Genomic DNA, 15,710 nt, shown 5'->3' on the forward strand with positions numbered 1-15,710 from the left:
AGCAGATGGACTGTAGAAGTAGAATTTGTTCTGTCTGCAGCAGAAAGTAGCAGAAAGTATTTGCATAACCCCAATTATATATATTGACCCATATATACATATATATATATATATAGATCTAAAATAAGAATCATTCATTCTTTTGCTGCAACAGCTAAGCCTGTCTTTTCACATTCATGTCATTACCTTGTGTTACCTTACCTTATGTTTAGTGCAAAAGCATTTTGTTTTTCCAGCAGCTTTTTAGATACCAAAGGTGGGTGTACTTTTAGCATTCATTGCACTTTCTCCAGCAGATTTGTAGCTCTCAAATGTGGTTTTTAGGGACCCATCATCATTTTTCCTGCAGCTTTAGTGACCCATGGCTGTTTTGCCAGCGGGTTTTCAGCCCCTAAATGTGGGTGTTTTTAGCAAGCCATGGCTATTCTTCCAGCTGCTTTTCAGCCCCAGTATGTTGCTGTTTTTTAATGATCCGTCACTGTTTTTCCAGCATTTTTTTAGCCTGAAAACATGGGTGGGTTTTTTGCGACTGTGGCTGTTTTTCCTGCAGCTTTTCAGCCCCTGAACATGGGTGTGTTTCTAGGGACACATGGCTGTTTTTCCAGCTGCTTTTCAGCCCCAGTATGTGGCTGTTTTTTAGTGATCTGTCACTGTTTTTCCAGCATTTTTTTAGCCTCAAAACATAGGTGGTTTTTTGCGACTGTGGCTGTTTTTCCAGCGTCTCTTTAGCCCCCAAACATGGCTGTTTTTCAGCTTTTGAGGCACCAAACGTAGGTGATTTGCAGCTGCTTTTTAGCCCCCAAACATTGGTGGTTTGTTGAGGAATTGTTGTTGTTTTTTGTGCAGCTTTTCAGCCCCCAAACATGGCTGTTTTTCAAGCAGATTTTCAGCCCCAGTATGTGGCTGTTTTTTAGCGATCCATCACTGTTTTTCATGCATTTTTTTAGCCTCAAAACATGACTGGTTTTTTGCGACTGTGGCTGTTTTTTCTGCAGCTTTTCGGCACCCAAATGTGTCTGTTTTTCAAGCAGATTTTATTTTTATATTTTTATCAATTAATATGTTACTGACTTACATAATCTTTTAGCTCTGGTTGTACAGACTTTAGGGATATGAAGCATTTAAAGATACTCCGAGAAATGACATCACACTAATCAAAATCACCAGTACAGGCACTGGTGGATCGTTTGTATTGCAAGGGGTTAAATCCTATTTTTCATATTTTCTTTGATATTCATATGCGCTGCTTCAGAGGATACAACAGTGTTTTGAGTCAGTGAAACAACAGTAAAACTGCAGCTTTATAGTTTATGTTCTTCTCTCGTTAAAGCACTTAGACAGCTGCTGCTGATTTATATGAACACATTTATATAACAGTAATAAAACTGTATAAACATTACATCACACACAGCAGGGATATGTTTATTTTTAGCAGCGTTTTTCCCACTCTTTCATACTGAAATTCAGTACTTACAGGGTCGTTCCTTCAGTGAGTGATGGTTTCTAAAAACCCATTTAACGAAAGCCTGAAATGAAAAACACTTAAACGCAGCTCTTCCCTCTGTGTGAGAACAGCATGAATCCTCTGCCAGCACTTCATCTCATTTATCGAGCGGGTTATTACCCAGACTCGTCTTCGCTGCAGACCCAGGCCCTGTCACCTCAGCTGGTGTGAGGTGCAGCAGAGATGGAGGTCTGCTGTGTGTCATATATGTGAAGAAGAAGAAGAAGCACATGGGATGTGTGTGATTCATCAGAGCTTACATGTGTGTGTGCATCCGTGTGATCTTTTGTTTCGGAGGAGGTCAGGGACGGCTCTCTTATCACGGCCCTGCAGGGAATTCAGCCCAGGCCTGCAGAAACACAGCACACAGCCTCGACTCTGTCGCTGTAACTGCTGTGTTACTGAAAGGTCATTCCTCACGTTGATGGAAAATAACGGCAAATAATCATGTCACCAATTAACACTACAGTTTATAACATGTTGGAAGATCAGCCCCAATAAGTGGCCATGATTTAGTGATCTGTCGCTGTTATTCCAGCAGCTTTTCAGCCCCCAAACGTGGCTGTTTCTTTGATCGTGGCTGTTTTTCCAGCAGCTTTTTAGCCTCAAAAACTGTCTCACTGTTTTTTTTAGTGACTGTCTCTGTTGTTTCTGCAGCTTTTTAGCCCCTGAACATGGGTGTTTTTTAAGCTACTGTTGCTGTTTTTCTAGCTGCTTTTCAGCCCCAACACGTGGCTGTTTTTAAGTAGTTCATCACTGTTTTCCAGCAGATTTTTAGCCTCAAACGTAGGTGATTTACAGTGGCTTTTTAGCCCCAAACATTGATGGTTTATCAGGGAACCATTACTTATTTTCCTGCAGCTTTTTAGCCCCTAAATGTAAGTGTTTTCTTTGTGACTATGGCTGTTTTTCCAGCAGCTTTCTAGCCTCAAAACGTGGCTGTTTTTCATGCAGCTTTTGAGCCACCAAACTAAATTTCCAGCGGGGTTTTTTAGCCCCCAAACATTGATGTTTATCAAGGAACTGTTGCTTTTTTCCTGCAGCTTTTCAGCTCCAATACGTGGCTAGTTTTTAAGAGACTGTCTGTTTTTCCTGTGGCTTTTTAGCCCCTCAACGTGGCTTTTTTAGCAAGACATGGCTGTTTTTCCTGCAGCTTTTTAGTCTCAATCGTGGCTGTTTTTTTTTTTTTTAAGCAAGAACGTGATGGATTCACTTTAGCGTGAGCATGCATCAGTTGTTCTGAAGTCTTTAAAAAAAATGGATATCTATGAATAAAAATGTGCACAATATGAATTATAAATGAACTCAATGAGGTCATAAATGTGAAATAACTGATGTTTCCTTGCTGCATGAATAATAGAGGATATCATCTCATTATAACATCCAGCTCTGAAAGATTTACAGCAACATGCTCCATACATGGAGGCCTTGCTTCACTACATCTATTTTTAATTATACATATACATATATATGACCAGGGGATTAGTCACAGTGCATCGTGGGCCAGTGAAGAAAATGGTGTAGTGTGTGAGCTGACTTTGTCATCAGGAGGTGGAGGGGATGGTGGAAGGTGTGTCACCGAGGCAACTGCGACCAAGCTGCAGCCCACTATGAGACCAACAAAGTGAGGGTGTGTCTTAGCGACCAATCACTGTTTATCCTGCAGATTTTTAGGCACCAAACAGTGTTTTTTAGCAGCCACGGCAGTTTTTCCAGCGGAATTGTAGCCCTCAAACATGTGGTTTTTAGGATTCATTTTTCCTGCAGCTTTTCCACCGATGAACGTGGCTGTTTTATAGTGACTCATCCCATTTTTTCCTGCAGCTTTTCTGAACCCAAACTTGGCTGTTTTTCAGTGACTAGCCACTGTTTCTTTTTGGAAACCTAACATGGGTGTTGCTGTTTTCCCTGCAGCTTTCCAGCTCCCAAACATGGCTGTTTTTTAGGAACCTATGACTGTTTTTCCTACCGCTTTTTTAGCCCTAATCATGGGTGTTTTTAGCAACCATGGCTGTGTTTCCAGCTGCTTTTGCCCCAATACATGACTGTTTTTTTAGTGATCCATCATTAGTCTTCCAGCGACTTTTTAACCTCAAAATGTGGCTGTGTTTTTTAGTGAGTGTCACTGTTTTTCCTGCAGCTTTTCAGCCCTTAAACGTGGCTGTTTTTCAGCAACACATGGCTGTTTTTTCAGCAGCCTTCTAGCCCTCAAACATTGGTGTTTTTTTATCAAGACATCTGTGGTTTTTGTTGCCTTAATCTAATCGCACATTAATGAAATCAAATCAACTTTATTTATATGGCACTTTTTATACAACAGTAACACAAAGTGCCTCACAGAGGTTAAAAACAACAAAGATCCAAAGAGAAAAGAAAAAGAAAAGAGAAAACCCAACCCTCCCACACAACAAAAAGCTATTTAGCTCATAAAATTGAGTTAGTAGCTAGGTAAGAATGATGTAAAACAGTGACATAAAATGCATCAAAACTAAAACCTATAACTAAAATAACAAAAGATAAAGGTTAAATGAGATAAGAACGTAAAAAGAGGAAGGGTAAGAATATAAAAAATAAATAACAAAATTGATAATAGATGGATAAATCGGTTATAAGACGAATTTAAAGTAGATAAATAAAGAGATCAGTTAAAAGCCTGATTAAAAAGATGAGTCTTGAGCCTCTTTTTAAAAACATCAACAGTCTCTGCAGCCCTGAGGTTCTCCGGCAGGCTGTTCCACAATCGGGGGCCATAATAATTAAATGCCGCCTCCCCGTGTGTTTTAGTCCTAACTTGTGGTATGGTTAAAAGGCCGGTGCCGGAGGACCTCAGGGTCCACGAGGGTTGATATGATAAAAGCAGGTCAGATAAATAAGATGGCCCAAGACCGTTAAGACATTTAAAAACTAATAAAAGAACCTTAAAATCCATCCTGAAACACACGGGGAGCCAATGCAGCCATTTTAAAACTGCTGTAATGTGCGCCCGCCCTCTGGTCCTCGTCAGCACTCGTGTGGCTGAATTCTGTAATAACTGTAGATTTGAGATACTCTTTTTGGGAAGACCAGAGAGCAGGACATTACAATAATCTACCCTACAGGAGATAAAAGCATGCATCAGCACCTCCACAACGTTGGTACGTAATAACATGCAGATGTAACATATCTGTGGTTTGCAGAATCGTGACGACCAGAAGAAGCATTTATAATCTAAAAACATGTTTCTTTCTCCTTTCTTAACACGTCACAACATGTTTGTGTGTGTGTGTTCCTGTTGTCCACAGTTCAGACCGAAGCTCCGGTGAATCTGACCTACGTGCTGACGGATGCTGGTGGGGATGAGATGGGTCACAATGCGCTGCTGTCCTGGACGTACCCGGTGCCCTCCGACCTGCAGTATGGCTGGATCACGCTGGTGTACGAGCTGCAGTACAGACGTGTCACTGAGCCCGACAACTGGAAGGTACACAGAAAAAAATGTTCACGTACACATACAGAGCAACACGATCCACTTCTGGTTCGACTGATGAGAACAGTCTGATGTTCTGTATATAATAAACATGTGGTGTGACGCAGGTGAAGCACCCTCTGCGGGAGCCTCACGTCGAGCTGCTCGGCCTCCCCGTCGGCGACTTTGTGGTCCGAGTTCGCTGCCGCTCGCACAACTACGGCCTGTGGAGCAAATGGAGCCCCACGCTGCTGATGAGCATCCCCGCCAGGCCGCCCGCAGGTACCAAGGGCTGGGAGGGTTTCCATGGCAACGGTGATAAACGCAGGTTTATTACACTATAGGAAGCTGAAGTTTTTTTTAATTTGATGTTTCTGATGGTTTGAAATATAACAGCTGGCTTTGGTTTTTATTGTATTGACCTACATCTCAAGAGCGCCTTGAGGGAACGGTTTTCAAAATTTGGCACAAACGTCCACTTTAAGATACGGATGAACTGATGAGATTTTGGTGGTCGTAGCTCAAAGGTCAAGGTCACTGTGACCTTATCTGGCTCATTCTCATGAATTGATATCATAGGAAACCCTAAAGGGAATGTTTTTCAAATTTGGCACAAACATCCACTTGGACTCAACAATGAACTGATTGAATTTTGATGATTAGAGGCCAAGATCACTGTGACCTTGTGTCTGTCTAAATCTTTTGAATGTGATATCTCAACAACACGGTGAGGGAATTTCTTCAAATTTGGCACAAACATTCACTTTGAGTCAAGGATGAACTAATTAGAATTTGGTGGTCGAAGGTCGAAGCTCAAAGGTCAAGGGCACTGTGACCTTGCATCTGCCTCATTCTCATGAACACAATATCTCAATAACACCTAATGACAATGTTTTTCAAATTTGACACAAATGTCTACCTGGACTCAACAATGATCTGATTAAATTTTGATTATTAGAGGCCAAGGTCACTGTGACCTTGTGTCTGTCTAAATCTTGTGAACATCATATGTCTTAAGAATACTTTGAGGGAATTTCTTCAAATTGGGCACAAACATTCACTTTGAGTCAAGGATGAACTAATTAGAATTTGGTGGTCGAAGGTCGAGGCTCAAAGGTCAAGGGCACTGTGACCTTGCATCTGTCTCATTCTCATGAACACAATATCTCAAGAACATCTAATGGTAATGTTTTTCAAATTTGACACAAATATCCACATGGATTGGGCACACAAACATTCACTTTGAGTCAAGGATGAACTGATTAGAATTTGTTGGTGTAAGGTAAAGGTCACAGCACCTGTCTCATTCTTGTGAATGTATCTCAAGAAGGCCTTAAGGGAGTTTCCTCAACTTTGGCACAAGTATCCGCTTGGACTTAATAATGACCTGATTAGAATTTGGTGGTCGAAGGTCGAAGCTCAAAGGTCAAGGGCACTGTGACCTTGCATCTGTCTCATTCTCATGAACACAGTATCTCAAGAACATCTAATGGTAATGTTTTTCAAATTTGGCATCAACATCTACTTGGACTCAACAATGATCTGATTAGATTTTGATTACTAGAGGCCAAGGTCACTGTGACCTTGTGTCTGTCTAAATCTTGTGAGCGTCATATGTCTTAAGAACACCTAAAGGGAATGTCTTTCAAATTTGACACAAATGTCCACGTGGACTCAACGCTGACCTGATTAGATTTTGGTTGTCGAAGGTCAAGGTCACAGTGACCTTGTGTCTGTCTAAATCTTGTGAACGTGATTTATCTTAAGAACACTTTGAAGGAATTTCTTCAAGTTTGGCACAAACGTTTACTTTAAGTCACAGTGATTTAAGGTTATGGTCACTGCACCTGTCTCATATCTCAGGAACAGAAGGGGAGACATTTGATCAGATACTGAATTTATTTTTATTTTCATTTATTGTTTTGTTGTGTTTTGTCCCATCGCTGCAGCTGCGTCTGTCATTAACTTTTTTAGGACAGTTGTAATAAAACAAACCATTTTACAGCACAGCGTCGGAGCTTCAGTCTGTCCTGTAGTTTCAGTCTCTCAGGACAGATTTAAAGGGGCGAAGCTGTCGGTTTTAAATGTATTAAGAAGGTTTGACTCACATGTGTGCTGATCTGGAGTCAGGGATTATCCTGCAGTCCGAGGGAACCCTGCTGTCAGCATTTGCTTTTCCAAGTAAACGTGCAGCCCTGAAGCTGAAGGGGAGGAACGGTGGGGGGAGGGACAGAGAAGCTGAGGTGTGACTCTAATGAAGTGTCTCTGGTTGAACCTGTGCAGGTAAACTCCTGGTGCTGATCCTGGTGACAGGAGTCGGTGTCATGGCTCTGCTGGTCATCGCCTTCGGAGTCATTCCACAGAGCAGGAGGTGAGTTTTACTGCATTTCATATTTAATGCAACATTATCAACATTACAGCTGCAGAAATAAGGACGCCTCGCTCTGCAGCTGAAACTGCATTTTACACTGATTCACATTAAAGGAAATGTGTTAAAGGATCGATACAAGTGAGGGAAATAAAACATTCATCAGATTCAAATGAGCATAATTAGGCACAGCTGCGTTTGTGCCACTAAATTCAGGTGTTCTTTAGCGACCCTTCGCTGCATTCTCCAGCAGCATTTGTGCCACTAAACAGGTGTTGTTAATGAGCCGTGGCCATGCTCTAGCAGTGTTTGCGTCAACAAACTCTTTCAGCAACCTGTTGCTGCGTTTCATGTAGAGATTGTGACACTAAATGTGGGTGTTTTGTAGTGACTCCTCACTGCATTTCCAGTGGCGTTTGTGCCACATAATGTTGGTGTTCTTAAGCAATCCGTTGCTGTATTTCCAGCAGTGTTTGTGCCACAAAGCACAAGTGTTTTTAGCAACCTGTCTGCACATTTCCAGCGGCGTTTGTGCCACCATACGTGGGTGTTTTTTAGCGACCAGATGCTGCATTTACAGCTGTTTGTGCCATCAACATGTTGTTTTTTCAGTGACCTGTGGCCATGTTTGATTTTTTTAGCAACTTGTTGCCACATTTCCAGCAACGGTTGTACCACATAGTGCTGGTCTCAATGCTGCATTTCCAGCAATGTTCGTGCCACCAAATGTCGCTTGTGTTAGCCACCTGTGGCCACATTTTCAGCTGCGTTCGTGCCACCAAACACGTTTTTTTTGTGACCCATGGCCATGTTTTCAGCAGCATTTGTATCAACAAACTCTTTTAGCGACCCGTTGCTGCATTTCAAGTAGCGTTTGTGCCATTAAAGGTGGGTGTTGTTAAGTGACCCGTGGCTTCCTTTTTGAGCACCATTTGTGCCACATAATGCTAGTGTTTTTTTTAGCAACCTGAAACTGCATATCCAGTGGCGTTTGTGCCAAAATTGTGTGACATGGTTATTTTTGTGACCTTTGGCCATGTTTTCAGCAGTTTGTGCCAAATCATGATCTTTTCCTAACCATAACCAAGTGGCGTTTGTGCCACGTAATGTTGGTGTTCTTAAGCAATCTGTTGCTATATTTCCACTAAACACAAGTGTGTTTAGCAACCTGACGGCACATTTCCAGCGGCGTTTGTGCCACCATACGTGGGTGTTTTTTAGCAACCAGATGCTGCATTTACAGCGTTTGTGCCATCAACACGTTATTCTGTTTTTTTTCAGTGACCTGTGGCCATGTTTGAGGCAGTGTTTGTGCCACTAGACACAGGTTTTTTTAGCAACCTGTCGCCACATTTCTAGCAACATTTGTACGACACAATGCTGGTGTTTTTTATGCTGCATTTCCAGTGGTGTTTGTGCTGCCAAATGTCGGTTATGTTAGTCACCTGTTGCCACATTTTCAGCAGCGTTTGTATCAACAAACTCTTTTAGCGACCCGTCAATGCATTTTCAGCGCCATTTGTGCCACATAATGCTAGTGTTTTTAGGGACGTCACACTGCAGATCCAGTGGCGTTTTTGCCACCAAACCAAACCTTTGGCCATGTTTTCAGCAGCGTTTGTGCCAAATCATCTTTTCCTAACCATAACCAAGTGGGTTTTGTGCCTTAGCGTAACCACAGGGTTGTTGAAACGTAAAGAAAGTCTCAACATATCGTACAATGCTAACATTTATTCTGGCGACTGGGCTGAACAGTCACAGGTGCCCTTTTTTTCCCTTTTCAAACTTCCTCTCTTTATGTTTTAACCTTCAGAATAAAAGACTACTTCCTGCCGCCCATTCCAAAGCCGCGGATCATCGGCATTGACCCGCTGCTGCTGAAGGTAACACTGCTACTCACTTTTCATTTTTTAATTTAATATCTTTTCTTCTTTTTATATATTATATCTCTCCTCCTGTTTTCCTTAGTAATTTTCTTCACTTTCTTCATCTCCTCCTCCTCTTCATTTTTCTCCTTTCTCTCCATACCTATCAACCCCCGTACTTTGTCTTTTCTTGTTTGTTGTCCTTACCTTTTTTGCTGTTTCATTCCTCTTTTCTTTCCCTTTTTCTCCTTCTTTAATTTGTTTTCCCTCCTTTTCACCATCTTTTTCCTCCTCCTCTTCCTTTTTCCTCCCTTTTGTTCATTGTTCGTTTCATTTGTCTTTTATTTCTTTGCCTTTTTTTGCTCTGTCCTTTAACATATCTTTTTCTTTATTTTTCTTCCTCCATTTCTTTTCCTGTTGTCTTCGTCCTCTTCCTCTTTCCTTCCTCTGACCTCCGTCCTCAGAAGGGGAACTTGGATGAAATCAACCGTCACTTCAGTAACTTCCACAGCTACAGGCCTCCGAGCTACACGGAGGAGGTTTGGGACCACGTCAGCACCAACGACGTCTATCTCACCACGCCGAAGGACTGCAGCGTCCCGGCCGACCAGACGGACCGGCAGAAGGATGCCTTGATGGTTCCGTGCGACCTGACGCCCGTGGCGGCCCATCACCACCTCACAACCCAACATCCGTCATCATACGTGCAGGGCCTGTCGCCCTACTGCTCCTCGTCTCCTGAACCCTTTGCTCCTTCACTGGACCCACCTTCCTCGTGGCCAAGGCCAGAGATCGTGTCGCTGCCGGGGACAGAGTACAGCGTTATGGGACATCCAGGCCTTCCCAACGCCGTCCCCGCTCCCGTTGCCACCAGCCGCTCGCCGCAGGATTTCTACACCTGTGTGCAGCTCATGAATGAAATTGGCGAGGTGCACCTCGTGCCATGCCTGCCGCCGCCGTACTGCCGGGAGTTCCCACCTCTCCCGAGGGCAAACTCGGAAGCGGAGGAGAAGAAGAAGGAGGAGGAGAAGAAGAAGAAGCTGGCCGACTGCCAAGCCAGGACAACTGCGATGAAAGATGGCGGCGAGGCTGAGAGGAGCGAGGCGGCGGTCCCTCTGCTGCCCATCACTGTCGATAACAAAGGCTGAGCCACGAAAATACAGATACTGTGAAAACTGCTGCCATGTTCAGAGCGGGGATCTAACGTGACCTGCCGGTTTGACTCGAGACTCGAGAAGAGCACCACATTGACCTTAAGATGGGAAGTGCACCCGCAGGACATCGGCAGCGAAACAACAATGCAGACTCTATGAAACACTTGTGGCGCAGCGTTGTGTTTAGACGACAGAGACGTTTGTAAAAGTTCCTCTGGACGTCGACTTTTTTCTGTTTTTTGGTAACTCTGCCCACCAAACGTGGCGATGTAAAGGCTGCAGGTGGAAACATTTTCTAGAGCCAATTTCAGGTGAATCAAAACTCAAATTCCAAACTAAATTGCTGCCAAGCAGGCACTCCGTCCAATAGAGGCTGGACTTGCTGATGAGTGTAACAGTCACATGACATGATTTATGGGTAATGAAGTCCGTCAACCTTAAAGAGAGAACTGTGGAGATAAATTTGTCTCAATGTTATTTAGGTCCTGAGCGACACACCTGGACCCCAAACAGCTATAAATTCAACTTTTTATTAAGGCTTGAATTTGCACATGTTTAATGGCAGTGAGTCAGATCCACAGCTCATCCTCCTGCCCAAATATGGTTATTTCTGGCTCCAAAAAATCAAGATGGCAACATCCAAAATACCAACCTCGAGGCTTCAAAATAAACCACAAAATTTGGCTCCATTACAGCTCACAAGGTTCACTGATAAAACAGTTCTTACACTAAACACGTTTTGCAAACAAATACAACATGCTAACGTTATTAGCACAAGCCTATGGCATTTTACATTGTATAAATTAGCCTAGCAGCTAGCAGAGATGTCCTCTGCTCATATGAAGCCAGGTTAAATCACACACAGGACTTAGGGTGTCAAGAGTCTCCTAACACTACAAAGAACATTAAAAACATATGGGTTTATGCAGTATTAAGACAAATCTATCTCCACAGAGTAGGACGTTGCCTCGTGCAGCTTTAAATAAGAACAAACAAACATGAACACACCACATGTTGCGTCTCCCAAACTGTCAGATTCAGGATTTCTCTTTCAGGAAAAAGAAACAGCAGTGACAGAGATTTCTTTTCATTATTTTACTCAGCATTGTCTTTCGTCTTGACTCTGTTAGTGTTTACATGCTGTAATGCTCCAGGTATTAGCCTTAGCCCGTCGAGACAATCTTTGCACATTCTTTAATCTCCCTCAGATATCACAGTTACCATGTGATTTTCATATTCAGGATATGTTCGTGTTCCTTTAGTCTCCACTCAGCGGTGCTTATTAAGGGGATATTTGCTCATCCTGAAGATGTGAAGGGCACCGTGTCTGACTCTGAATCTGTCTCGTTATCCGTCTCTCGTCTCGCAGAGCTCTGCAGAGTCTTCAAAACGTTGTGATTTATTCTGAAGACTTGTTCAAAGAGGTCGGGAGCAAACGGACCCTCAGGAAGACGTCCGCTGTGAATCTTACTCAGCTGGATTTCTGTTCGTCACGCTGAAACGAACCTCTCCAACACTGCTCTCACTGCGGTGTTTTCTGAACTTCATTTTCCAGAGAAGCGTTTGGAAGAAGCAGGCTCCTCTCGGATGTTATTTTTTATAATGAACAAATTTAACACTAGTAACACAGAATATTTTGTATATTATAGAGATGCTGAACCTCAGGTAGTGTTTTCTTTTTTTCTACAAGTGAAAGTATTATGGGTTACATTCAGACAACGCCTGTGATTTCTCCTCCTGTCCTCATGTTTCTGAGGCGTTAAAAGGACAGTTATGATTTTTTAACGTGGGGTTGTTTGAGGTATTTATTTATAGTCAGTATATTACCTACATATGAAAAGTGACGTAATATTGAAGGCTAGTAAAGAAGGAAGTAGTATTAAGAGCGACAGTCCACATATGAAGGCAGGTTGGGGTGGGTGGGTCAAACAGACACCGGACTTTAACCCAGGAGACCGATGTTTGTGACCCGTATGAAACCGTTTTAACTTATTTTAAGGTACATAGTCACGCTATGTTAAGTACGTAACTGTATGTTAGGTACATAGCCTAACAGTAGCCAACCACATTTATTTTCCTAAATCTAACCTACGTAATTTTACCCCCCTAACCCTAACCTACGTAATTTTACCCCCCTAACCCTAACCTACAGGACTCTAATTTCTTAAACTTAATCTTTGTAACTTTACTTGCCTGAACCTAACCTCCTTAACTTTATGTAATGTAACTATACCCAACCATTATTCTTAAACGTAACATAAAACTTAACCTACGTAACTTTACTTGCGTACACCTCACTTACATAACTTTACTTGCCTAACCCTAACCTAAGTAACTTTACGTTAAGTATGTAACATGACTACACCCAACAATAATTCTTTTCCTAAAATTAACCTAAGTAACTGTGCTTGCCTAAAGCTAACCTACATGACTTTACGTTAAGTGCATCACCTGACTACACCCAATCATAATTCTGTTCCTAAACCTAACCTACATATCTTTACTTTCCTAAACCTTACCTACGTACGTTTACATTAAGTATGTAACTTTATGTTAAGTATGTAGCATAACAATGGCCAACCGTAATCTTTTCCAAAACCTAACCTATGTTATTTTGATTTTCTAAACTTAACTTGCGTAACTGTACTTATCTAAACCTAACCTACATAACTGTACTTGCCTAAAGTTAACCTACATAATCTTACGTTAAGTACGTAACTTTATTATAAACACGTAACTTGACTACACCTAATCATAAATCTTTTCCTAAACCTAACCTACGTAACTTTACTTCACTTATGTAACCTTACCTACATAACGCTACATTAACTACGTAACTTTGTTAATCACGTAACATGACTACAACCAATCTTTTCCTTAACCTAACCTATGTAACTTTAGTTTCTTAAACCTAACCTACTTAACTTGACGTACTTAAAGCTAACCAGCATAACTTTACGTTAAGTACATAACTATATGTTAAGTGCGTAATGTGACTATATCTAATCAGAATTCTTTTCCTAAACCTAACCTACGTAACTTTACTTCACTTATGTAACCTAACCTACATAACGCTACATTAACTACGTAACTTTATGTTAATCACGTAACATGACTACAACCAATCTTTCCTAAACCTTACTTACTTAACTTTAGTTTCTTAAACCTAACCTACTTAACTTGACGTACCTTAAGCTAACCAGCATAACTTTACGTTAAGTACATAACTATATGTTAAGTGCGTACGTGACCACAACCAATCATAGTTCTTTTCCTAAATGTAACCTACGTGACTTTGAGTTAAATATGTTACTTTACATTAAGCTCAAAACGTGACTATGCCCAAACATAGTTCTTTTCCTAAACCTAATCTACGTAACTTTATGTAAAGTTCGTAACATGACAGTGCTCAGCCATGATTCTTCTAAACCAAACCAAGGGGGCACTCATTTGTTAGAAAACTGTTGTATGATCATACGTTGACCAGCAGCAGGTGGCTAAAATACATTTTGCTGCTCCCCTGTCCACAGCAGTACATTGCTTAGCTTACCTGGTGGTACTCCTGTCTGCTTCTCCAAACTGGGGGCGTGCCGACTGTCATCTACTGTAGGTAACACGCTGACTATGGATAAGTGACTCATACAACCCTACTTCAAAAGATCTGAACTATTCCTTTAATGAAAACGAGGTGGGAAACTTGAACATTTTCAGCTACTAATGGTGTTTTTTAACGTCAGCAGTCGGACATTGCTGTGACCACAGTGTTGATACACCTCCAGTGTGTTCAGTCCCTGCAGTATTCTGTCATGTTGATGAAGTTGCTCTGCGGCAGGTTGAGGTGCTAACTGGGGATCAATCTAAAGCAACATTGACCCTGAAGCGTCTTAAAGAAGCTATGAAACACTGGTTATTGTCTGTCCACAGCACTGGTCCCTGCGCTCTGACACAGCCGTCACTGTCCTCCTCTCACTGATGTCGCTGTTGGATGTCATGCTGTTTATTCTCGTGCCTGTATGTGCCTTTTTGTTTTTCACACAGCAGTATGTGTTTCCACTCCTACACGCCTGGAAGTGTCTCCATGTGAGGGTTAAACAGTGAACGACACTTGATATAAATATATAAAATGAAATATGTGCACAGGTGTGCTGTGTTGAGCATGTACTGTATAAAGACCCGCTCAGTGTTAGTTACATTTTCACCTTTTATTGTGACTGAAGCCACCGACACCACTTTTCTTCTCGTCAGACAAAAGCACTTTGGATTCGATGCAATAAAAAGTGAAAAGGCTGAAAGGTGTGCATGCTTCATTTACACACACACACACACACACACTTTACTTTCACTTTAACCAGCAGGTTTTGGTACCTGGCGTCTCATAGCGATGCACAGGGCGCCATTTCACATCTCAATGTGACGCAGGTTTAGGCAACAAAACTACTTTTGTTTTTATGCCTCTGCACCAGTTATAGCAGTGGGTGGAGGCACTATGTTTTCATCTCAAAAACACCTCAAGAATTTCTTCAAATTTGGCACAAACATTCACTTGGCCTCAACAATGAACTGAGTAGATTTTGGTAGTCGTCGGTCAAAGGTCAAGGTTGCTGTGACCTTGCATCCATCTCATTCTCGTGAACACAAGCTTGGGAGAATTAATTCAAATTTGGCACAAATGTTCACTTGGACTCAATAATGACCTGACCAGATTTTGGTGGTCAAAAGTCAAAGGTCAAGGTCACCATGACCTTGTCTGTCTCATTCTTGTGACTGTGATATCTCAAGAACACCTTGCGGGAACTTGGATGACTACACTGACTAGAATTTGGTGGCCAAAGGTCACTGTGACCTGGGCCCGTATCCACAAAGAATCCTAAGACTAAAAGTAGCTCTTAGTGACGTCATTCTAAGAAAAATCTTAGAATTTTCCCTTGGTAAGATAAAAGTTATTCACAAAGCATCTTAGGCCTTAAGAGAGCTCCTAAGGTGAAAAACTGTTAAGAGGAGGGAGGAGGACTTTTAAGAAGCCTAAGAGTGTCTTAAACAGAGAAGATGGCGGAAAGACAGAGAGGAAGGAGAGATATTCTCCGTATATTGAACGACAGTGATTTAATAAGACGTGCAGGGATAATGTTTGTGGTTGACCTCATCGGGGATGAGCTTACTTTTCCCAGTAAGCAGCTGGCCCAGCTGGACAGAAAAGCTTCTATCTGAGAGGTAGGATCCAGACCACTTCAGAACAGGCCCCCTAATGCATGATCCCAGGAATCAGGCTGCTATGAAATATTTAAACTTGTTTTCTGTCTGTTGATTCTGTTGGACTCTTCAGCTTGAGGTTAGCCACGTGTAGCGAACCAGTTACAGCAAGATTTCCCTGGTT

General features: G+C 42.0%; 1 protein-coding gene across 2 annotated transcripts in view; it reads left to right on the forward strand.

Moving 5' to 3' along the window:
- The window catches only part of crfa4 (cytokine receptor family, class I receptor 4), a 53,606-nt gene extending 38,978 nt beyond the window's left edge, over positions 1-14,628 (forward strand). For both annotated transcript variants that reach the window (XM_078165529.1, XM_078165530.1), the window contains exons 5-9: positions 4,786-4,964; positions 5,078-5,231; positions 7,233-7,320; positions 9,131-9,200; positions 9,647-14,628. In XM_078165529.1, the coding sequence (XP_078021655.1) occupies positions 4,786-4,964; positions 5,078-5,231; positions 7,233-7,320; positions 9,131-9,200; positions 9,647-10,330 (1,175 nt within the window). In that variant the 3' untranslated portion in view covers positions 10,331-14,628. The remainder of the gene's footprint in view (positions 1-4,785; positions 4,965-5,077; positions 5,232-7,232; positions 7,321-9,130; positions 9,201-9,646) is intronic.
- Positions 14,629-15,710: the final 1,082 nt, after the last annotated feature.

Source organism: Epinephelus lanceolatus, chromosome 24 (assembly GCF_041903045.1).
Source record: "Epinephelus lanceolatus isolate andai-2023 chromosome 24, ASM4190304v1, whole genome shotgun sequence".
In the NCBI taxonomy this organism is placed as follows: domain Eukaryota; kingdom Metazoa; phylum Chordata; class Actinopteri; order Perciformes; family Serranidae; genus Epinephelus; species Epinephelus lanceolatus.